The 24,974-nt window shown below is 33.1% G+C and overlaps 3 protein-coding genes across 3 annotated transcripts; all 3 read left to right on the top strand.

Moving 5' to 3' along the window:
• The first annotated feature begins 1,476 nt into the window (after window positions 1-1,476).
• LOC134685133 (sulfate transporter-like) lies at window positions 1,477-3,888 on the top strand. Its single transcript, XM_063544600.1, has one exon. It carries the CDS (start codon window positions 1,519-1,521, stop codon window positions 3,568-3,570), a length of 2,052 nt encoding a protein of 683 aa, XP_063400670.1. The 5' UTR covers window positions 1,477-1,518; the 3' UTR covers window positions 3,571-3,888.
• A 4,598-nt stretch (window positions 3,889-8,486) lies between these two features.
• Window positions 8,487-13,553, top strand: LOC134685132 (prestin-like). Its single transcript, XM_063544599.1, has 2 exons — window positions 8,487-8,578; window positions 10,902-13,553. The coding sequence occupies exon 2, from the start codon at window positions 10,949-10,951 to the stop codon at window positions 12,989-12,991; it is 2,043 nt and encodes a 680-aa protein (XP_063400669.1). The 5' UTR covers window positions 8,487-8,578; window positions 10,902-10,948; the 3' UTR covers window positions 12,992-13,553.
• Window positions 13,554-17,514: 3,961 nt separating this feature from the next.
• On the top strand, window positions 17,515-24,972 carry LOC134685131 (prestin-like). The gene is made up of 3 exons (XM_063544598.1): window positions 17,515-17,652; window positions 18,970-19,038; window positions 22,805-24,972. The coding sequence occupies exons 2-3, from the start codon at window positions 18,982-18,984 to the stop codon at window positions 24,479-24,481; spliced, it is 1,734 nt and encodes a 577-aa protein (XP_063400668.1). The 5' UTR covers window positions 17,515-17,652; window positions 18,970-18,981; the 3' UTR covers window positions 24,482-24,972.
• Window positions 24,973-24,974: the final 2 nt, after the last annotated feature.

Genomic DNA, 24,974 nt, shown 5'->3' with positions numbered 1-24,974 from the left:
GTAGCGCAATGCAATATATGAGCTTTAATCTAATTTTTAAAATCAATTTCTTTAGTGAAGAGGCATATTAGTGAAGGTGGATGATAATCTATAAATAATGTTCTTACAATTCCGTAAGACTTGAAATGCATTGCTTACACCAAAAAAAAAATGAAATCCGTGACATAGTGTTGATTTTCACAGTGGAGCATTTTATTCATGTGTCACACATTTTTAATAAGATACTAATAACTGATTACCTTTTGAAATTTGTTTAAAGACTTTTCAGTATTTTAATATTCTAATAGCTTTACCCCTGGGAACACATTACCGAAACATTTTTAACTTAGTAAGTACCAATATCTAAAAAGGAAAGTTTTTCTGTATACTTTTTGAGAAATTTAATTTTCTTTTTGACAATATAGCCATTTTCATATTTGGTGTATTTTTGCCTCTGAACTTACAATAGTGGTGCTTGTATATGTTTTATCATATTTATTCACCTATATCCAATCGATGCAAAACAGTGATATTTCATTTTATTCATTACTTCCCCCTTTTTTTTTTATTTGCGTAATTTCTTTTATTTTTTTACCTTAAAAAATCTGTTTCATGCTTATCACTTATAAATTGTGAATTTACTAAAAAAATCAATTTTGATTTTAACTCTCGGAAGTGTATTCTATTTATAAAATTGTCATGCTATTGGCTTCGCAACTGGTTATAAAACGTAATTATTTTCATTTTGCAGCATGTGTATAAACATTGAGATGTAACTAAGATGTAACCACACGAAAAAAGTAAGTAGAAACATTTCCGTAGGTAATAAATATGTTTATTTCAATTTGTTTGTTTTCAACAATTTCATACGAAAAAAGCACATATGCTTCGACATTTTTCACAATTAAATAAGCTACATACGCTAGAAATGTAACTTTATATCTATTTATACGGTGCTCGCAATACATACACACTCACTTAGATGTCTTGCATGTTAATGGTTAAATGTTACAAAATAGCAAACTTCTACCAAAACAGTATTATGTCTGTATCAAAATCGATTACAATATGGTTTATACATCTATGATGATCATTGATAGAAAGAATAATTAAACACATTTTTGACAATAATTACAATAACAGTTTGAAGTCAAATTCTAGCTAAATATTGTGTTGATGCATATTTACAAATGAGATAAACAGTGCAATATTTACGTGTGTCTGTTTGCGAGAGTGAAAACAGTGTAATGTTTGTTTTTGCATGATGGCAGAACATAAGTTGAACCAGTTAGCAAATTTTTTTGATGGTGTCATTTTGTCAAATAAGAAAGTTGATGTAAGCTGAAGATCTTTGATAGACTGTTTAATTTATTTACAAATTCAATGTATAGCCTCTGAAATAACTATTTAGAGCTTGACGTAAGCTCAATATATCCCTTTTATGGTTTCGCTATGATTGAAAAATTTAATTTGTTATTTCAATCTTTTTAGGTTATAATTTCAACCTTTTTCACATTCGATTACCGGCGTCGGAAAAATATGTCCTCTGACGTTTTACTGCTAACCAGATCTATGAAAACACAGTCTGAATTATATGAACTTTATGGCAGACCACCGCACTCGTCTACGTCATTGTCGGAGAATATAAAAGACAAATGTACTTTTTCAAAGTTAAGGTCATATTTACTAGCACTATTTCCAGTCATAAATGTCTTACGAAAGTACAAATTCCGGGTGTACCTCTTTGATGATATAATAAGTGGATTATCAGTAGCTTGCCTTCATGTACCACAGGGACTTGCATTGGGAATATTAGCATCATTATCGCCGGCGTATGGATTGTATACATCATTTTTTCCAGTGCTTCTGTATGTTCTTTTCGGAACGTCTCACCACGTATCGCTCGGAACAAATGCTGTGATTGCTATTTTGACAGCAGAAATGGTAGAGTTGCAGTTAGAACAGTATGGTTTGACAGGTCATAAGTCAGTTTCAAACGGTTCCACGGATGATAATCGGACAACAATTTCTTCAGACATCGCAAATTTAGGTTTAGAGTACAAAGCGTCAGTAGCAGCAGGTTCGTCATTTATTGTTGGATTGTTGCTGTTCATCATGGGGTTGTGCCGAATGGGTTTTATAACTTCTTATTTGTCATCTTCTTTCATTGCAGCTTTTACCACAACCGGTGCTATTCATATCATTTCCAGCCAAATTCCTAATGCTCTTGGCATAACAATTCGACCCGTGAACAAACCAGGAAAACTTATATATGTATATATTCAAATATTCAAAGTTTTTCCACACATTCATGTTGCTACATTCCTAGTCTCTATAATATGCCTTATTATACTCGTATTGGTAAAAGATGTCATAAATGAGAGATACAAGAACAAAATGAAAATGCCAATACCAATTGATTTAATTTTGGTTGTCCTATCAACATTTATTTCTTCCTATACACAATTACATGACAACTTCGGAATAGGTGTAGTAGGAAATATACCTGCTGGACTGCCAACTCCGAAGTTACCTCGAGTGTCTGTAGATATTATAGGACAAAGTGCTGTCGTCGGTATAATCGTGTTTGTGCTTACGATTTCGATGGCCCGACTTTGTGAGGTGAAACACGGATATTCAGTTGACGATAATCAAGAACTCGTCGCATATGGTATTTCAAATCTAGGTGGGTCTTTTTTCTCCTGCTTTCCAGCTTGCGTTGCACCACCTCGTACAATTGTTTTGAGTACAATGGGAGCAAAGACAACATTAAGTGGCATGGTTTCAGCTGTTTTTGTATTGCTTGTAATACTTTTCATTGGAAAATATGTTGAATCATTACCTAAAGCTGTTCTTGCAGTTATGATCATCGCAGCTATTAAAAATCTCTTATACCAGTTCAAGGACCTACCGATGCTGTGGCGAGTAAACCGTTATGATTTCGTAATTTTTGTTGGTACAGTACTGTGTGGTGTTCTTATTGATTTTCCTTACGCTTTGTATGTTGGAGTGCTACTTTGTCTTTTAACAGTTGTTGTGCAAAGTCAAAGATCATCTTCGTATACCATTAGAAAACTTGAGCAGGAAGATCGCCTTCTGGATCAAAAGACTCATGACGTTCCATTATGTAACCCGAAAATAGCAATATTCCGAATGGAATCATCTCTTTACTTTGCTACAGCTGATCAATTTATAACAAAACTATACCAAGCAACTTTTAATCCGAAAGCCTATCGAAAACAACCAGAGTTTAACGTTGAAATTAACGTTGATCAGAGCAAAAATAGCTGTAGCAGTGATGAAAGAATTTCGATGTCAAAAGCAAATCTTGAAAACGAAACACCTGTCGTACCCCTTACGCATATTATTATCGACTGTTCGTCTATGAACTATATTGACATGAATGGGATGAAAGCTTTAATACAAATCCACTCCGAATACAAACCAGTTGGTGTTACGGTCATGTTTGGAAATTGTACTAATTTTATGAAAAATTTTATAGAAAAATCGGATTTATCACAGGAAATAGACATGAATAATGTGTATGCTGACATTTTAGATGCCTATTTTGCAGCAAGTCATAAAAAGTGAAGAATAGCTACGCTACTTTTACTTTAACTTAGGACCATATTGCTTAGTGGTGGTATTCATAAGAACAGCTTGACAATAAGTAACTATTTTACATGAACTACGCATGCATAAAATTATCATTAAATGGTACTAGTATTCAAAACCTAATTAAAATTAGAAATTAAGAAGAAGAGGCTATTTCATTCAGACGAAGACTTGTTTTAAAAATATTCAAATAAGCCATAATCCTTTTGCTGAGAATTGATTTTATTTAATTTAGTTTTTAAAACCCATTTTGATAACAATTTCTTATGGTAGTTTCTGTTGTATTACAAAACAATATGCATCCAAGCGTTCCAGATGACAGTAGGTATGAACGTTCCTTATGACGGTGTGTTTGAACGTTCCTTATGACGGTGGGTTTGAGAGTTACCGATGACGATGGGTTTGAGCGTTTCTGATGAAGATGGGTTTAAGTATTCCATATAAAGGTAATCTACAATTACCTCAACAGTGAAAAACTTATTAACGACACCAGACTCATTATTTTGACTGCTTGTTTTATCTACAATGAACTTCTCAGTTAAGCTTAAATAAAGTTAAAACATAAAGAAAAAGAATGAAGTTAAAGAGCATTGAGGATCCTGAAATTCCGAAAGGTTCTACCAAATACAACAAAGTAGAAATATTTCTGAGGTAGAAATACATTCGTTTTTCAAAGCACTTCGAACTTCGAATTCATAGGATAATTATCATTTTCAAATTCGATAAATACTTGGTATGTTTGATTTATTTGTGTTTGGAGATATAGATATAATAAGGTGTATGATGGCCAACTATTAAGTAAAAGATGCAAGAATGCAAAAATCTACAAGTCACATTACGACCATTAATAATCAGCAAAAACACTTACCGTCATACATAATAAACTATAAAAGACCATGGGTAATAAAACGTGAAATAGAACATTTACAATAAAACCTAACAGCTTGATTTATGTTTTGAATTGTAACGAATAACAAGCAAGAGAGGCCACAACTAACACCAACCTATCAACCAAATGTTCCTGGCTTGGGACACGCACATTAAGAGTATTTGTCTCGTCTATGACAACAGTAGTGAGACATCTAAGGATGTTAATTTGACAGTACCTACGACGTTAAGTATTTCTTCACATCTTTATATTTCCGAAAGTAGAAGATCTTGATGCATCATACCTCGAACGTAAATGTACATAAGTTGTTATCTGGCATATGTCTATAGCCAATGGTGTTATGTTCATGTTTGGGCGACTGCAACAACAAGAAATGTACAGTTCATTTGTCACGTGAATTGCTCACTTATAATGGGTAATACGACAACTATATTCAGTATATGAGATCCTTGCAAATTATACATCCCCGATGGGAAGGGATTAACTGACATTGACCTAATATTTACTCTTAGAATCTTAGTCGATCTCAACTTATCTCCATTTTGTAGATACGAGGCACAGGGAACAGTGTCTTAAATAAATGACATGAATACACGCATTGGGTGAAATCGCTTATACGCATTTTCGACGGTTTTTATGTTGTTTTATTACCACTGAATTCATGTATGATAGTCATTCAATAATAAAAGTATTAATGTGTGCAAGAAGTATACCGATTTGTATCATATATCATAAAGTGTTTCTATACATATATGAATCTTTGTGTTCATGTAAGCATTTGTTTGCCTCTTATTAGATATTGACACATATGAGTGACTTCAAACTATAATAAATGACAAATGTGATGATTTTAACTTTCCAATTATCAATTTTTCCCTTCGCGTAATCGTTTTGCGTTTACATCTCTAAATTGATACGTATGTTTATGCAAGGTCATACTTTAAGAATTTCATTTGTAAGAATGGGGTTCAGGATACAAAAAACACTTCGACAGAGTGACGCAAAAGAACGACTGAAATCAATGAAAAAAAAAGTTTAACTAGTTACTTTAAGCATCATAAGTTTAACTATCGGCAACATAAGTTTGCTGAGTGAGTCTGCCCTCACTAATTATATTTTGTCGTAGTTTTAGATCTGATGATAAAAGAATAAACGTCTGATCTGTTCATTTACAGAACATGTCATATTCCCGATTATGTTATGTTGACCTGCATGGCGGGGGGTGCATGCATAGCAGGCGACGGTTATTCTATTTACGCATCCGTTTTCGATCCTTTAAGAGTTCGTGCAATTTCTTCTTTTATGGTTTTCGCTATGAGTTGTTACCCCTTAGACAATTTGAACATAGTTAATCTATTGTTGCCTTAGTTTAGCATGGTTGATAAGCAGGAATTAAAAACACCCCCTTAAGTTCATTTAAGTCTAGGGGTTTTGAAAAGACATTGAAAAAGTATACAACAACAGAACCTTGATTTTACTTTATAATAGCCTGACAACATACGACGTAAGAAGACACCGCTAGTCATGACAATAGTTATATATCAAAATTTTGAATTATATTTTGCATCAAAAGTTAACATCATAATTTGCATTAAGTCCAAACGTAGTCAGACCGGATGAGAAACGTAGATCTATAAGCGTCTTATTTCATCCCTGCATTATTCGCAATATGAATCCAAAATCTGTAAAATAAAACATGAAAGATACCAGGTTTTTAATTGGTAAGCCAGACGTGCGTTTAAAAAAAAGACACATTTTTTATTGCGTCCTTGCATATTTTCTGGATTCACCTATAATATCAACTACGGTCGAAGCAAAATATTCGAAAAACAAGGATTTAAAAGAACCGAAACAGTTGCAATTTATGACATAAAAGGATCTAAACAAATACCGAAATCCAACTTTGTTTCATAATTTATGAATTTATAGATGGACAACAGCAAACAGGTTTTTTATAAACCATATTAGCACTGAATTGGCGCGCAAACCGGCAGTTCGAAGACCAAAATGAATACAAAGTTTTAGAGCATTAAAACCATAAAAATCTTTTGCCAAGGATATTTTAAGACATCTATGCATTAAGGAAAGCAAATCTTAGTAAACATATCATCACCGCGAATACGACACAATCGATATTTACAGATCAGCTGCTATATGTTGTATAATAACTTTAAAGATCTAATATACTTTTTTATATATATATTATTCCAATGGACAGACCCTTATATACCTATTAAAGTTAATCAGCAGAAAATAGTATCGTCGTTCTACTGCGTGACTTTTTACATGTTTTTGATTTAGGGAATTTTATTCGGGTGGCTATTGGGTAGTGGTAAATAAATAGACATTTATAGTTTTGTATTAAATTGACTTTAATGACTACCTTATGGATGCGAAAGTAATGACCACTATCTATGACATATTTATATACCGCTTTCGGCTTTTAAAAATTAAGTACCTTTCAAAGATCAAAACAAACTACATTCTTTTTAATTGTAGTCCCGTCTGTAGAACTATAAAAGGAAATGTCTCAGACGCACAGTTCATATTGTGACTGGATTAGCTTAATGAAACTAAACAAAACTATTCACCAGGTCAGCTATTGTTTGTCTTTAATATGTGCCTTTGAATTATTGTTGGTGTGCTGTGCTCTCTTTCTACACTGATCTAGTCTTACATCTTTTCACAAAATATGTTAAGAGTAAAGTTACTCGAAAGTCAAACAAATTCTGTATGTATAACTCAAATTGCCACCATTGGTGGACTTTTAATTCCCCGAGGTATCACCAGCCCAGTAGTCAGCACTTCTGTGCTGACATGAATTATCATTGATATGCTCAAATTTATAAATCAACTGCTTACAAAACTTTGATTTTTTGAAATACTAAGGCTTTTCTACCTCGAGAATAGAATACGTTAGCTGATCTTAGCTGTATTTGGTAAAACTTTTAAGAATTTTAGTCCTCAATGCTCTTCAACTTCGTACGTTACTTGGCCTTTATAACTTTTATGGGTTCGAGCGTCACTGATGAGTCTTTTATAGACGAAATGCGCGTCTGACGTAAATACAAACTTTAATCCTGGTATCTATGACGAGTTCTTTTTTTCAAACTTGATTTTTTATCATAAGATTTTTTGTGAGGCAACTTTTCTGAAATTTTCAAATCTTTAATCGCAAAAACGTGTTTTTGAGGAGATTCGTAACAGTGAGCATACAACTTGTACATAATCATTTTCTGTTGCTCTTACTTATTGCCTGGTTGGAGTAGGATTTGCGTATAACGTATTTAGATATGAACGTACTATTACCATGCAAGAACCCGTTTTTTTTTATTCTACTGAGGAGTGGCAAGATTTCAACGGGAAACCTGAAAATAACACCAGCGTTATTCAATATATGAGCTTTAATTCATATTCTAATATGAATTGCTCTAGCAGATTCTCACATATAATGAACGCAGATCATTAGCAGTAACTAATGTTTTGTCAGTCCTGTAAGCCTTAGAAAGTTTAAAGTATCTAAGTATTATAGATCCTTGACTATGTAGTGTTGATTGTCGTAGTTGTGCATTATTTCATGTTTCATATATCAAGTCAAGAACTAATAACGTTACGGATTTTTTATATGTTCCAGTCGAGGTTCCAATATTTAAGTATTTTTGTAGTCTTTCCCTTGCGCATAAATTACTAGAAAACCTTTGAATCTAGTTAGTCTAAGTACAAATATCAGTTGTATAGCAAAGTTCTTAACACCATTTATATGGTTGATGTATTTTCGCCATCGTGTTTATGATTTAATAGATGTATTTTTCTAATATATATACCACCAATATTGAAATCATGAATAATTATGTATTCATTGTATGCGTTAATTTCTCTTTTAATCCTTTGTATTAAATGCTTTTTTTAAGTTTAAATTTATGCGAAAAAAATCCATCATATATTTAGAAAAATGTAATTATATCATAACTATCGTAAGTGTATTCTATTTATAAAATTGTCAACAATACCTCGCAACAAACTTTTTTTGCAACATGTGTATACACAGCTGATGAAAACAGTGAATTGTAACAAGATGTAACCACACATTAAAATGTAAGTACACTGTAAGTACTAATTTCCGTTAGAAATTAATATGTTCATGTCAACATGTTTAATTAAAAGACCAAAAGCACATATATATAGACACGTAGAAAGATATATAATTACGCTAAACATGCTAAATAAACCAGAAATGTTTCGTCTGTTTACGGAGTATACAATACATACCCATTAATTCACTTATATAACACATATATTAATGGGTAAGTGTGGATGGTTAGTTTCGTTTATAAATTGATGTTACAGAACAGTACATTTCTAATAAAACAGTATAGCTTTACACAACTACTTGAACTATGATGATTAATGATAGTTATTTTAATTAAAAACGCATTTCTTTGCCATTAATTTCAATAACCGTTTAAAAGTCAAATTATGTAGTTTATTAAATATTTTGTTGATGCACAGGTAAACAGTGTCAGATTTAAGTGTGTGTTCGCCTGAACAATTTTCACAGAGTAAATTATTTAAAATTCACTTATAGTCAAACACATTTTGATGACCTTTATTTTTATTACTTCCCTTAGAGGACATACTTCTATAATAACTGCGCAGTATGAAATAACTAATATTGCAAAATTCTGTTCACTAAAGGACATCTTAGCAAGCCAAGGATTACGATCCAGTCCCCTCCTATGCTGGATTGTAACCCTAGGCTAGAGAAGATGACTAAAGGGCGAATTGTATATCAAACATTTTCACTACATTGTACATTTTAGTATAAACGTTACCTATATTTCTTAAGCTGCTGATCTAAAATGAGATCAGCCTCAAATCTTAATCAGCAAGAAACAGGGTCATCATATTTACTGTTCAAGGACCAAATCAATCAAATGGTAAAATGTGTCCGCGCAATAATAACATGGACACTTTTCACAGCTGAGAACATGTTTCAAGTTGTGTTTTTATCAACAAATTATCTCTCTTTTGACATTTTGGTATTCTTCTCTCATATTGTATACAAACAAGATAAGAATATGTATACATTTAAACTACGCAATAAATGGAAAGGTATACATTTATAAGTACGCAATATATGAAAAAAAGTAAAATCACAAAAATACTGAACTCCGATGAAAAAACGGAAAGTCCCTAATCAAATGACAAAACACATCAAACGAATGGACAACAACTGTCATATTCCTGACTTGGGACAGGCATTTTCAAATGTAGACAATGGTGGATTGAACCTTGTTTTATAGCGCTAAACCTCTCACTTGTATGACAGTCGCATCGAATTCCGATATGAAAAGGTATACATTTTTAACTTCGCAATATATGAAAAGGTATACATTTTAAACTACGCAATATATAAAAAGGTATACATTTTTTTACTTCGCAATATATGGAAAGGTGTACATTTTTAACTACACAATATATGAAAAGGTATACATAAATGATTTTTAACTACGCAATATATGAAAAAGGTATACATTTTTTACTTCGCAATATATGAAAAGGTATACATTTTTTTAACTACGCAATATATGAAAAGGTATACATTTTTAACCTCCAATATATGAAAAGGTACACATTTTTATCTTTGCAATTTTTTAACTACGCAATATACGAAAAGGTATACATTTTTAACCTCCAATATATATAAAGGTACACATTTTTATCTTTGCAATGTACGAAAATGTATACATTTTTAACTTCGCAATGTTCGAAAAGGTAAACATTTTTTGACTACACAATATACGAAAAGGTATACATGTTTAAAATCTAAGTAACATGAAAAGTATGGGGTAATAAAAGCTCAGTGCCACCCTTTATCTATTACGTATTAAAGTTGACCCCCGAGGATAAATAACAAGAGTTAAAGCGCTTAGAGAAATTTTGTGATTGTAAATAGATAATGACCTATATTGCGCCTGTCCCAAGTCAGGAGCCTCTAACCTTTGTTAGTCTTGTTTGATTTTTAATTTTAGTTTTTTGTGTATTATTCGGAGTTTAGTATGACGTTCGTTATAACTGAACTAGTATACATATTTTTAAGGGGCCAGCTGAAGAACGTCTCCGGGTGCGGGAGTTTCTCGCTACATTGAAGATCCATTGGTGGCCTTCGGCTGTTGTCTGCTCTATGGTCGGGTTGTTGTTGCTTTGACACATTCCCATTTCCTTTCTCAATTTTATATGTCAAATAATGAAGTTGGTTTTAGTTGCATATATTTGATAGGCTGTTATATCTATCCATATTTTTATAGACTCCTGAAATATTAAGAACTTAAAATAAGATGTATAGATCTTTTTTATTGTTTCGATATATACTAAGAAAAGATTAAAAAATTTACTCTGTTATTTCTATCTGTTTTAGGTTATAAATTCTCCTGCGTCAAATTGTCTACCGACGGCGTCGAGAAGATGTCATCTATCGTTTTACAGCTTTCCAGAAATCTGAAAACACAGTCCGAGTTGACTGAATGTTATGGAAAACCAAAGCACTCGTCTAAGTCATTTACGGAGAAAATTAAAGACAAATGCAAACTTTCAAAATTATGCAAATTATTACTATCATTATTTCCAATCATAAATGTCTTAAAAACATATAAGTTCCGTGTGTACATTCTAGATGATATAATAAGTGGCTTATCTGTAGCTTGCCTTCATGTACCTCTGGGACTTGCATTGGGCATATTAGCATCATTATCACCGGCGTATGGATTGTATACGTCATGCTTTCCTGTGCTCCTATATGCTATTTTCGGAACATCTCAACACGTCTCGATTGGGACTAATGCTGTGATTGCTATCTTAACATCAGAACTAGTAGAATTGCAGTTAGAACACTATGATTCGACAGATCACAACTCAGACTTTAACCGTACCACGGATAATAATCTAACATCTTCACAGGACACCGAAAATTCTGGTTTAGAGTACAAAGCGTCGGTAGCAGCAGGTTCGTCATTTATTGTTGGATTGTTGCTGTTCATCATGGGGTTGTTCCGAATGGGTTTCATTACATCTTATTTGTCATCTTCTTTCATTGCGGCTTTTACGACAACCGGTGCTATTCATATTATGTCCAGTCAGATCCCTAATGCTCTTGGTATTACAATTCAACCAATCAACAAACCAGGAAAACTTATATATGTATACATTGAAATATTCAAAGCATTTCCAAAATTTCATGTTGCTACATTTTTAGTGTCTATAACATGCTTAATAATACTTGTATTGGTAAAAGATGTCATTAATGAGAGATGCAAAAACAGAATGAAAATGCCAATACCGATTGATTTTATTTTAGTTGTCGTAGCAACAATTATTTCGTACTTTGCAAAATTTCATGACAACTTCGGTATAGGTGTAGTAGGAGAAATACCAGCTAGACTGCCAACGCCACAGCTCCCTCGAGTTTCTGTAGACATACTAGGACATAGTGTTGTCGTCGCTACAATAGTGTTTGTGCTTACGATTTCGATGGCCCGACTCTGTGAGGTGAAACACGGATATTCAGTTGACGACAATCAAGAACTCGTCGCATACGGCATTGCAAATTTAGGTGGGTCTTTTTTCTCCTGCTTCCCAGCTTGTGTCGCACCACCTCGTACAATAGTTTTGAGCACAATGGGAGCAAAGACAACATTGAATGGTATAGTATCAGCTGTAATTGTATTTCTTGTGATAATGTTCATAGGAAAATATGTTGAAGCATTACCTAAAGCTGTTCTTGCAAGCATAATCATAGCAGCTATTAAAAATCTCTTATACCAGTTCAAGGACCTACCGATGCTGTGGCGAGTAAACCGTTATGATTTCGTTATCTTTGTGGGTACAGTTATAAGTGGTGTCTTTATTGATTTTCCTTACGCGTTGTATGTAGGAGTTCAACTTTGTCTTTTAACAGTTGTTGTGCAAAGTCAAAAATCCTCTTCGTACACCATTAGAAAACTTCAGCATGAAGATCGTCTTCTTGATCAAAAGACTCACGACGTTCCGTTATGTAACCCGAAAATTGCAATATTCCGAATGGAATCATCTCTCTTCTTTGCTACATCTGATAAATTCATTAAGGAATTATACAAGGCGACATTTGATCCGAAAGCCTATAGAAAACAACCGAATTTAAATGTTGAAATTATCATTAATCCAATCAAAAATGACGGTAACAATGAAAAAGGAATTTCGTTGTCCAAAACAAATCACGAAAACGAAATACCCATCGTACCACTAACACATATTATTATCGACTGTTCGTCTATGAACTATATCGACTTGAATGGTAAGAAGGCTTTGATACAGATCAATTCAGAATATAAACAGGTTGGAGTTACCGTCATGTTTGGTAATTGTACTAATTTCATGAAAACATTCACGACGAAATCAGATTTATCAGAGGAAATAGACCAGAAAAATGTGTATTCTGATATTTTAGATGCTTATTATGCAGCAATTCATTAAGTGCAATACTATACGTCTTTAAGTTGACATTTGTAATTGGTGCTATTGATTAGAATACTTCGTGTTTTTTTTTATTTGCGCAGTTAATTCTGCAATGTATCTAGTGTACATAATTTACAGACGTTAAAAAGATTATAACATTTGCTTTTCTAATCAAATCCTTCTTAGGTATACAATTACAAAAAGTCTAAAAAATGTATTCAGAAGTTAATCCGACTGATCTAAATGACACTTTCTTCAAAATCTTCTCGGGGAAAAAAGGACGGACAGATGCACTTAGTTTTGTAATGTTAACGCGCAAAAAATCGTCTTATTTCGTTAATTTACAACTTACTTTGACAAATACACACTTCTATATAAAATTTCAATGCAGTAATTTCTCTTATGTTCAATTAAGAAATCGATTTATTAAATACAAATATTCTAAATTATAGGTTCGAACCCAGTGAAAGATAACTATGTACATATCTGTTGATGGATTACTTTTTTAAATTTTTAGTCATATTATAATAACTGAATACATTGGATTTGAAGACAAGGAAGTCTAACTCTCATCGATACTATTATTTCGAAATTTCCTACGTTTTACAATAAAAGCAAAGAACAAAACAGTTTTTTCTGGATATACGTAATCTTGTTTAGAAATTGAGGTCAAATGGTGCCATGACTATTCTCGAACGGTGTAAGTTTATAGTTTTCAGCATGGCCGCCGTCACTCTACATCTGATGGTTTGAAATTGATGAAAATGTTGAAGCATTTTTTAATAATTCTGAAGAAAATATGTCCATGTTTTAAAAAAATGTTAATGAAATCCCGAGGAGGGGGAGGTCGCTTTTTCATGCTCAGCTGTTGAGAGCAGGGTCTTTTTTTAAACAAAGTATTTGTCTAAAACAGGATCTCGTATTTAATTAACTGTTTAATATTAAGAACTAGTCTATAACATATACATCTCTGTCTAGAACAAGGTATACATTTTCTGAGCGTGTCTAGAACAGAGTATACATCTTCTGAGTGTGTCTAGATAAGGGTATGTTTTCCGATATTTCTGTTTATAACAGGGTATGATTTTCAATGTTTTCTGGTTAGAACAGGGTATGATTTGGCAAGTTATACCCGGAAAGATAGCCAGTTTCCCTCCCCGGGATGAAATATTTTTTGTTTTCGAGATATTAACCATTGAAAATTGGCGGAAAATGTAACCTATTTGTGTTGACAGTTATCTTTGTCCTGGTAAACTATTTTCGACATAACCAATTTAGCTACGTCATTTAGGGTTTCGTGCAGAGTTTTTTCAATGTTAATTAATCAACTTCCTCTTTATGTTTATGCTAACACTTGAACCCACTTTAAATAGGAAACCAAATTAGCCCCTTGATTGAACAAATTAACATTGTCCTACCAAAAATTAACGATGGGTATACAGACATTATCCCGCTTTACTGATCAACACATGCGAAAATATTATTTTAAAGTTACCATTTTAAAAACTGATTGAAATAGTGTTAGCGTGAACACCTCGAGTGCAGGAGGTCGTTGTTTCACGGATTATTGTCCATGTTCATTATTATTTATTGAATTTAATTGTTGTTTTTGCTACGTCTCCATCAGCGCGGGAAATTTTCAAGAGTAAGAGCAAATTATTGCCTCCTCCTAGAAGAAAACATGTGTCATATTAATAAAGTTCTTCAATGTATTACATACATGATAAAAGAGGGGCGATATATAATAAAAGGACTGTCAAAGTCATAGATTGAAAATAAACTGACAACGCCAAGGCTAAGAAATAAAAAGACAAACAGACAAATAAATAGTACACAAGAGACAACATAGAATACTAAAGACTTAGCATTACGTAACCCACCAACAACGGGGATAATCTCAACAGGAATATTAACACGTATCACAATCTTAACTTCGTTTAATTACAAGCGCATTCAAACGTACTATCAAGATTGAGCTGAAACACATTTAAATTATTTTGGATATAAACCATGACAAATGGGACCAGAACCATGACGAATTTCCAGACATTTAACCAAACCATGCCAATCGCTTAACCAAACCATAACAATTTCGTTAAAACCATTGGGTTTTCTTATTAGTTGAAACTGTAAATTTTAATATCTATATTACAAACGTATATATAGAGCAGGATCTTTTATAACACGGAATGGCGTATAGAGGAATGAAAGATTCAACTTTATATATAACTAGTATAGGACACTATCAATAGAATATTGGGGGTTAAAATTACAACATTCCGGGCGTTTTGTTTATTGTAAAAAATAAACCAATATGCATGTAAGTCGAATATAGTTTCAGGTTGTAATTCTTCTCTATTCTTCCCTCCACTATCTGTAGTACCAATACTATATCATATTGCGAAGATCATGATGGGTTCAAACAGAAAGATTTTGAAAGCAGAGAAAACTGCACCTTGTAATCAGCATGACAATACAAATACTACTTAAATTCAGTCACGGACCATCGGATGCGTTTTAGTATGATATAAAAGTTAGGAGATGTGGTATGATTGCTAACGACAAAACTATCCACCAAAATTCATATCAAAAGGATGTAAGCAGTTTTTGACAGCCTTATAGCCTTTAACAATGAGAAAATTCAATCAAGAAAAAGATCGGAGTAATCTAAAAGCCTAATTTATAACAAAACAATTTACAGGAAAACAAAAACTAGTGGCTCTTATTGTTCTACGTGCATATTCAACAAAGGACACTCTCCACCACTCGAGACGAAAATATAATTCATGACGAAAATCTGTTTCGTTGATCAAGTATTGCTGATCATTAATTCTGTAAAGTTTCTTTCTTTTTAGCACATACTTACAACTTCTCGTTCAATCAAATTGCTTGAATTTGCATTCTAATTTTCATAGAACATACTTTTTCCGTGTATTATAGAAAAGTATATAATATCCAACTGTTTGTTCTCATTCAAAAGCATTTTCAATATAGTTTTAGTTTTTATGTGAAATTAAAAAAATGATTTCAAGAATGTAAAGCTTCCACTGCAATTTAAGAATTGTCTGCTTTTGGTCAATTTATTTTATCATCTTACCATATAAATAAGTACATGTATAGTAAAACACCGCTTTATATCAATAAACATACTGACACCGGCATCTACCATCTATTCATTCTAAAGTCAAGGGCCTTTTGAAATGCCATTTTTTTTTTTGCAATGATATTTGTGAGTAGATTTACAAAACTACGTAAATGAGGTACATCTAGTCAGCCAAAACATGTCAATAGACTAATTACAGGATTACTCAAGTTGTAAATATGTGCTAAATTGGATAGTGTATAGAAAGGTATATAGCCCCTCGCTCTAAGTTTCATATTATATACTTTTCTATAATACACTAACCAACACATCTTTTTGAGTTTTTGCTCATGACACAAAGAAAACAATCTTCATTTTAGGGCTCTCACTCCTAAGAAGTCTGCAATCTACTTAATAAAATATATTGCCAAATTCAACTTGTTAGTATAAATTTTGACGGGACGTATTATGTTATACAAATGTCCGGTGTCCGTCAGTTCGTCCGTCTGTACGTCTGTCTGTCCGGCGTAAACATGTCGCACCGTAACTTGAGAACGACTTATCCAAAATTCATGAAACTTACTATAAATGTTTCTTATGATAGTCAAATGATCTGTATACTTTTTGGTAAACATAATTTTAAAACTTTTTGAGTTACGACACTTTGTAACTAAATCAGGGGTGTGCTTTTTCACATGTCGCACCGTATATCAAAAACGATTTTTATTATTATTGCTTCAAACTTTACACACTTCTTAGTTATATTAATCTTAAGATCTGTATACTTTTTGGTGATGATTCAAAGTTTCATTTTTGAGTTATTGAGTATTTTGTAAAAAAGGGGGAGGGTTTTTTTACCTGTCGCGCCGTATTTCAAAAACGATTTATGATTATTGCTTAAAACTTTACACACTTCTTTGTTATCTGTATACTTTTTTCAAAATTTTATTTTAGCGATATTTAGAATTTTGGTTAAAAAAAAGATGGGGGGGGGGGGGGGGGGGGGGTCACATGCTCCACCGTATCTCATAAACAATATATGGTTATTGCTTAAAACTTTCTCAGAAACTTTTTATGAGTGTTGCATAAAACTTTCACACAATACGACGGGCGTATCTTGCGCTCATGGCGCAGCTGTTTCTTTTTATCATTCAAGGCATAGCCCACTGACATTTTTATTAGAAATTCAGTCGAGTTATTGGAACTGTAGATCTATAAGTTTGGCTATAACGCAGATTGTGGAACAGGATCTGCTTACCCTTCCGGAGAACCTGAGATCACCCCTGTTTTTTGTGGCTTCGTGTTGCTTTATTATTCTTTAGTTTTCTATGTTGTGTCTTGTGAACTATTATTTTTCGTAAGTTTACCTCGATAAGATTTTTTTCGCGATTAAAATAGATCCGCCACTGTCATTTTATCAATATCATACTTGCCTCCTATATTAACGTCACGTTTTTGCGCCATTTATGGTAAACGTCATAGCATCATTCGTTTATATGGGAAATCATGGCTTACACGTTTTCTCTCTGTGTTACACAATTTTGATACAGAATCAGGTTTTTTAGTATGGATTGACAAGATACAGTATTCAAACAAGGTGAGATACTAGTTACGAATTGATTTTACATATCAACAATGCAACGTAAACCGCGAATGGCGCATTGTAAGTCTGAAAAAGGGGTAGAGTGCTGATTTTTTTCTTATTCTATCATGAAAGACAGTCAATGGCAGAGAATAATGGACATAAAAATAAACAATATCAAAATGAAGCCAACAAAATAAAATAAAACGTCGCAGATAAGAAACGCCAAGATGCTTTTGGCGTGACAAAGCAAGCAAAAAACTCGGCAGCAAGAGGGTTAAAATATGAAAAATGGAAAAAATTGGATAGCAACATATAAATAATGGAGATTTATGATATATATATTTATAATGAATCCCTTATTGTCGTAAGTACTCTTTGTCGCCTCGTTAACTACAAGCTAGGAAAAGCGCTCATTGGTAGGATTTACATTATTTCGACTTCATTTCTCTTTTCGTGATAAAATTGCCGATTCCTGTGCTTGCACCATCGAATGTAATGGAGAGGACAGCACTAAATAACAGCAGAAAATAGCAACACTAATGTACAGTCGCAGAGGCCAATGCTGGACTTTCGTATACGTTTACAATGTTGCATGTATTTGATCGACCAGAGTTTACTGTATGGGACACTCGTTGTGCCTATATTGCAATATTTCGCAATGAAAAAAACCAACAACTTTGAGTTCAACATGGCAATCTATTTTGTATTAAAGAAACGTATTTATTTGTCATCTGAAGTCAAGACTGCGGACTGTAAAAGTCATGTTGCATTGTGCTGGAAAGAAGCTGTCCCTATAGTATTGTATTCTATTGTATTGCATTAGAAAAAAAACACTATTAAAAATTGAACATAAATTTCTAGGTAAAGTATAGCATTATCCGAAAATGAAGCTTTGCAGTGTCAAAACATGGTAACACATTCATTCAAGTTAGTTCCAGATACTCTTTACAACAGAAAATTCCCCAAAATTTCACATTTTATGTCTTTCGTGTTAACATTTTCAATTCATGGATATTCTGAAAAAGAAAAAAAATCTTCAGATACTATCTCTTTTGTTCAAATTGCGCAGGATTTCACCAACATTTCGATTTAGAATCTATCTTTATATAAGACAAAGACAAAGTTTTTATTTGGATTGATTTTAAATATTCTATTGTTGGTTGACAGAGGTCAATGTGTTCTACTGACATCAAATTATGATATGCACATGTTTTTTTTTCATAAAATTTTTTTTTAACAAAAATTCAAAAAGTTATTTCAGGTTCGATCTTAATGAAATGATTTCAGTTGGTCGTTTTTATGGTTTCTAGTATTCTTATAAATTTGTAGAAAACATAAAAGATGGATGACCTAGGCGACCCTGAACCTTCAGAAGACGCAGTGGAAGACAATGACAGCGTAAGTATAAATAAATATCCCGATGATCACGTGACTTTCTCAGAAAAACAGAAAGTTGAGTAAGGTGAAGCATCTTCTTTTTCATTTAAAGCAAATATTAACATGAAATTCTATTAACAAAAAAAAAACACGAGGTCGCCGGACACATTGCAAAAGTGTTGACACGGTGTCATAAAGCATTGCAAATTCCCAGGTAGTTCCAGCTCCGATCCGCCATACTAGTCATACTACTCAATACTAATGAAATCAGTCATTTTGTCTACTCAACTAGAATTGACCCTGCTTCTAAGATAATGTTCAATAACAATATTGAAATGAGACAGAAGATACCAAAACGATGTTCAAATTCAAAGGTCGAAGAAAACTGGGAAGATCATAGGTTTTCCGGGAAGGGTGCTATATTCAACCTTTAATTCTTTAGTCAGTTCTGTCCATGACGGATCAGCGGATATATAAACAAAAAACAAATCACCCCGAAAATGGTTTTATCTAATTCAACCCCAATGAAAGTATTAATACAACACGGATGAAATAAGAGAATTTCTAAGCGGTACAAGTCTAACGTAATTGCGACCAAATAATCCAGTTTCTTTGCTAAAACAAAATATTGGTGTACCCCGTTATTCCCGTTTTCACCTAATGGGGACTTTAATAATAAAATCTGTCAGCCTTTATATTTACAAACCATTCTTATATTAAATGTTAGTGACAGGTAATATTTTCCCTGAAAGCGTCGGGGATTTCCAAAATAGACTGTGTTTAGTACCAGACAACTTCAATCAAAGTAGCTATTTCTTGTGATCTTAATAAATTGTTTTGTGAACAAAAGTTTTGAACTTAACCATATATGCTATCGTTTTCACTGGTAGTCTGTATTTCCCACCAAATCTTATATAGTCTTCTCTATCAATTTTGTAACAGGCCGTCCAAATACGTCAATGTATTTCTTAATCTACAGCCAATAATCAATTTACAACTCTAATTAAACACATTTTGTTATACAAAAAAGTATATTTTTACTATGCCTACAACTCGCTTCTCGAATTAATCTTCATGAGATACTAGTACACTGAAGACCAAATGTTCAGAAAGCCAACATATTTATAAATCGTTTTTAAAGAGCATGGAAAACAACAAATGGTCTTATCATAACGAACAATCTGTCTTAGATGCAATTTAAAAAAATCAAGAATTTAAAATTTATACTTTAAATTGGAAGGGTATTTAGTTAAGGAACAAAATGAGCTAAAAATTTTGATAGGTTATTTTTCGAGATATTTGATTTTTTATAAATGGCGGGAAAATACAGACTCGTACTTTTGAGTTTCTATTTGCTTTGGTATTATTTGGGTCTCAAATCCAAAGAAAGAAAAGCTAGAATCGGCATTAATTTTGGTAAATGACCTTTTATGAGCTATAAGATAAATGGGTGTTATGGAGGAAATATTTGACCTTGTATCATAAGGAAAAAAGCCAAGGAGTCCGAACATCTGACACAAATTCCTAAACCTCACTTACTCAACTTTAAGTGATGTTCTTATCCATTTACTATATTTCAAAAACTCTCAAAAGAAACAGTGAACTAAATGTCGAAAGTCTCCTTCTGTCCCATTCGAGACGAAGATGATAAGTAAACAATATCTATTTGTTAACCAGTCAAACTTTAAACAAAACCATATTCTAAAAAAGGTAAAAACATCTTTAACTATTAAATTTAAAGAAAGCTGGTTAGCTAGTTTAGAAATCAATTCTGGGAAGTGTACTCATTTACAATCTGGCAATAAATTAAGAACTTACAGAAAATTTAAAAATATTTTTATGTTTGAACCATATTTAAAAATGAATTAAAAAAAAGACAGGCAAATAATCACAAGATTTAGAACTAGCTGTCATTATCTTGAAATCGAAAGAGGGAGGTATATTGGGATTAAAGCTGAAGACAGAAAGTGTAAGCTATGTAAGAACGCAGTTGAAGACGAACTACTTAACGATCCTATTCTAAAAAGTTACGAATTGGGCCTGTCATTTGTTCGTTGAATATTGTTCATATTGGGATCAATATTTTTTTTTATAGTAAAATAAATTCCATTGATCTTTTCTACACTCTGATGATTCCAGTATCTTGGCATTGCACAATGTCATGTTTTTTCTCTTTCTGTGCTTAGCTATGTTGGATATGCAATGCTTGATCATTAAGTCTGAGATGCATTTCTTATTAGTTGTTATTTGTTTTGAACTAGCTGTCAGTTATTGAGAACCGAACACACTCAGATCTGCACTGAGTGTCTTTTTTTTTGTTGGGATGTACAAGTACCCCGCCACGTTCACTCTGTGTTTTTGTTGTATGTATTTCTCCTTATATCTATCTGATGAGTGAAGCTTTTTACAACTGATTTTTACTTCGCGATAACCATGAGGGCATCCCGATGCATTGCTACAGTAGGAATTCTACTTGCGTAACTTTTGTTTTTGACTGGTAACCGATCTATAATTTCGGAGACATTATCGAGTGCATCATAATATTCCTTATCGTCTGGGCAGTGTATACTAATTTTTATCACTACAATCAGAGAAATATATATAAAAGATATTAAGAAGTCTCTGCTACATTATAATAGTTATTACGGTGTTGTTGTTTATTCATCATTTACGCACGAACTTATCGTACAAAATAAATATTTCTTTGTACATTAACCTTACTTTCATGCGTAGAGATGTGAGACATGTGCTTGTGACCGATGTTTAGTAAATCAGTACTTTTATTATAGTTGGTTCTTATGGTGTACTGTTATACCACTATCCTAGGTTAGGGGAGGGTTGGGATCCGCTAACATTTTTTACTCCGCCACATTCCGTGTGTATGTGCCTGTCCCAAGTGAATGTCGTTTCTTGGTGTATTACATACTTGTTTCTTGTTCATTCTTATGATAAAATAATAATGCCGTTAGTTTTCTCGTTTGAATTGTTTTACATTGTCATTTCGGGGCCTTTCATAGCTGACTGTGTGGTAGGAACTTGCGCATTGTCGAATGTCTGTGTCAAGAGTTGTCTCATTGGCAAGCATATCATATCGGGTTTTTTTCTTCTCAATTTTACATATACAAGTTGATACTAAATTTATTCAATTTCACAAACTTGAATAGTGAATAGTGTAAAAAAACACAGTTCACTATTCATGAATTTTGAATAGTGAAAAGTGAATAGTGAATAGTGAACGTACTTCAGCCCGGTTCGATCTCAACATCTATCTAATTTAAATTCCAAATTCTAAAATTTTTCAAGATTATCTGATGAAATGAAATTTGTTTGGATTCTTTCATCTGAAGATTTGTTTGTAACTTCAAACTTATCTAAATTTTTGCACTCCCTTTTTGAAGAACGAAAGAAAATTATAGAAAATATTGTTGTTTGAAAAAGAAAAAAATATAGAAGAAAAAAAAATATATATAGATATATATAGGAAATAAAATTAATCAGGAGTTGTCTCCCATAGACCTAGTACTATACAGAATTATGTAATTTCTCCAGGTCACAGTGGCACCCATAACAACTATGTTTTGTCAATAACTTGGTTTATATCAGGTTAATTAGTGTAAATGTGTATTCATGTTTTTTTTTGTTTTGTTTTTTTGTTGTTGTCTAAATGTACTTTAATCATTCTAATCATTTTGTAATTCATTCATTTGATTGTATAGCTAAAACTTTGGGCACCATGATTGGTTAATAAAAAATTATCTTATCTTATCTTATCTTATTCCTATTTTAGTTTGATCCTGAAGTAAACAAGTTGTCCTTTCACATTGGGAGTCCACCTTATAGTCATCATCATGAAATTACCGCAAGGAGATTTGTTCGTACCCAGCATGAACTGGACGAGCATTACAGCAAACCAGCTCCACCAAAACCAACAATTCGAACTCGTTTACGACGCACGCTCTGTTGTCCTAAGGAGAAAGTGAGAGAATATTTCAGTGCCCTGTTACCAATTGTGAACGTATGTCGAACCTATAAGTTAAGTTACATTCTGAATGACTTGGTTAGTGGAATAACAATAGGTTGCCTTAGTTTTCCACTTGGAATTGCTTTCGGAGTATTGGCCTCCTTAGCTCCAGAATATGGATTGTATTCTTCATTTTCACCGGTGATACTCTATATTCTGTTTGGAACCTCTCGACACATTTCATTTGGAACGAACGGCATTATAAGTTTATTTACATCCGAATTAGTACATAAACATTTACCAGCGGCAGCAGGGCCGAATTCAACTAATCCGGAAGATGACATCATTTTGAAATCGTCCATAGCTTCTGGATCAACGTGTATAATCGGTCTGATACTGCTATTGATGGGCCTATTACGCCTAGGATTTATAGTCAACTATATATCATCTTCCTTTGTGAGCGGGTTTACCGCAGCTGGTGGTGTTCACATAGTGACAAGCATGTTACCAAATGCTTTAGGAATTACCATTCCGAGATTTACAGGAGCAGGACAACTTGTACTGACATACAAAGCAATATTCGAAAAAGTCCCGGAAATACACGTCGCTTCTATGATCACCTCCATTATAACTGCCGCTACACTCCTTCTATTTAAAGATGTTATCAATGTGAAGTTCAGACACAAACTTAAGACACCAATTCCCATTGATTTTATTGTAGTCATTATAGCAACAATCATTTCGAACTTTGCTAACTTATCTGACAGTTTAGGACTAAAGGTAGTCGGCGAGATCCCTGCAGGATTCCCACCACCTAGAATGCCATATCTTTCCGTAGATTTGGTTTTAGATTCTTTTGTGGTTGCTATAATGATTTTTATGCTTTCTGTCTCCATGTCTCGTCTTTGTGAAGCAGCGCATAACTATAGAGTCAATGACAACCAAGAACTTGTGGCGTATGGATTATCGAACTTTGTAAGTTCTTTCTTTCTATGCTTTCCGTCATGTGCAGGTCCAGCAAGAACTATAACTTTGTGTTTAATGGGCCCAAAGTCAACTTTACACGGATTTATCTCTTCGTTTTTCATTCTGATCATTCTTTTATGGATCGGACCTTTGTTTCGAATGCTTCCGATTTCTGTCTTATCTACCATGGTCATCATAGCTGTAAAAAATCTTGTTACTCAAATGAAGGATTTGCCAGAAATGTGGAGATTGAATCGTTATGACTTTCTAATAGCGGTTGGTACCAACTTAAGCGGTTGTTTCATTGACTTTCCATATGCACTTTACGTTGGTGTTATACTATGCATGTTCACAGTAGTATTGCAAAGTCAAATTCCCGAAGTGTATCTTCTGTCAAAGTTAACAACCGAGGACAGATTTTTAAACAGTAAACTCTATGACCACATGTTGACACATCCTAGAATTCAGATTTTTAAATTTGAGTCGTCACTGTATTTTGCCACGGCAGAGGCGTTTCGAAAAAACTGTTTGAATTAACAGACGGCAAGTTTAACCTACATGCAAAATTGACCAAAAGTCAGCAATCCTACATAGTGGCTGTTCCACCTGGTTCCATGCAGAACATGGAGCACTTGAACAGAGAAAGCGTGGAATCTTTCACGAGACTACCATGGGATGGACTGCACGACAAATCTTTACATAATAAGGATTACGTCATCATTGACTGTTCATCTATAAATTACATTGATATAAACGGTTTAAGAATCTTGATCGAGGTTATATGTGAATTAGAAAATGTTGGTGTCACTGTAGTGTTTGCCAGTTGTAACCAATATGTAAGACGTTTCTTCAAAAAATCTCAATTGGCTTCAAAGATATCGGAGGAACATATCTTTGCAGATATATGGGATGCTTTTAGCGCCTTAATAATGTGATGTTTCTACTATGATATAGCGACACAGTTTTATTGTATCGTCACTTTTTTTAGGATTTTGTTTAGGATTATGAATATGTTAACTATCAAAATGAG

This window comes from Mytilus trossulus, chromosome 9 (assembly GCF_036588685.1).
Source record: "Mytilus trossulus isolate FHL-02 chromosome 9, PNRI_Mtr1.1.1.hap1, whole genome shotgun sequence".
Classification (NCBI taxonomy): domain Eukaryota; kingdom Metazoa; phylum Mollusca; class Bivalvia; order Mytilida; family Mytilidae; genus Mytilus; species Mytilus trossulus.
The sequence above is the reverse complement of the archived record's forward strand: the minus strand, read 5'-3'. Positions and strand labels throughout refer to the sequence as shown.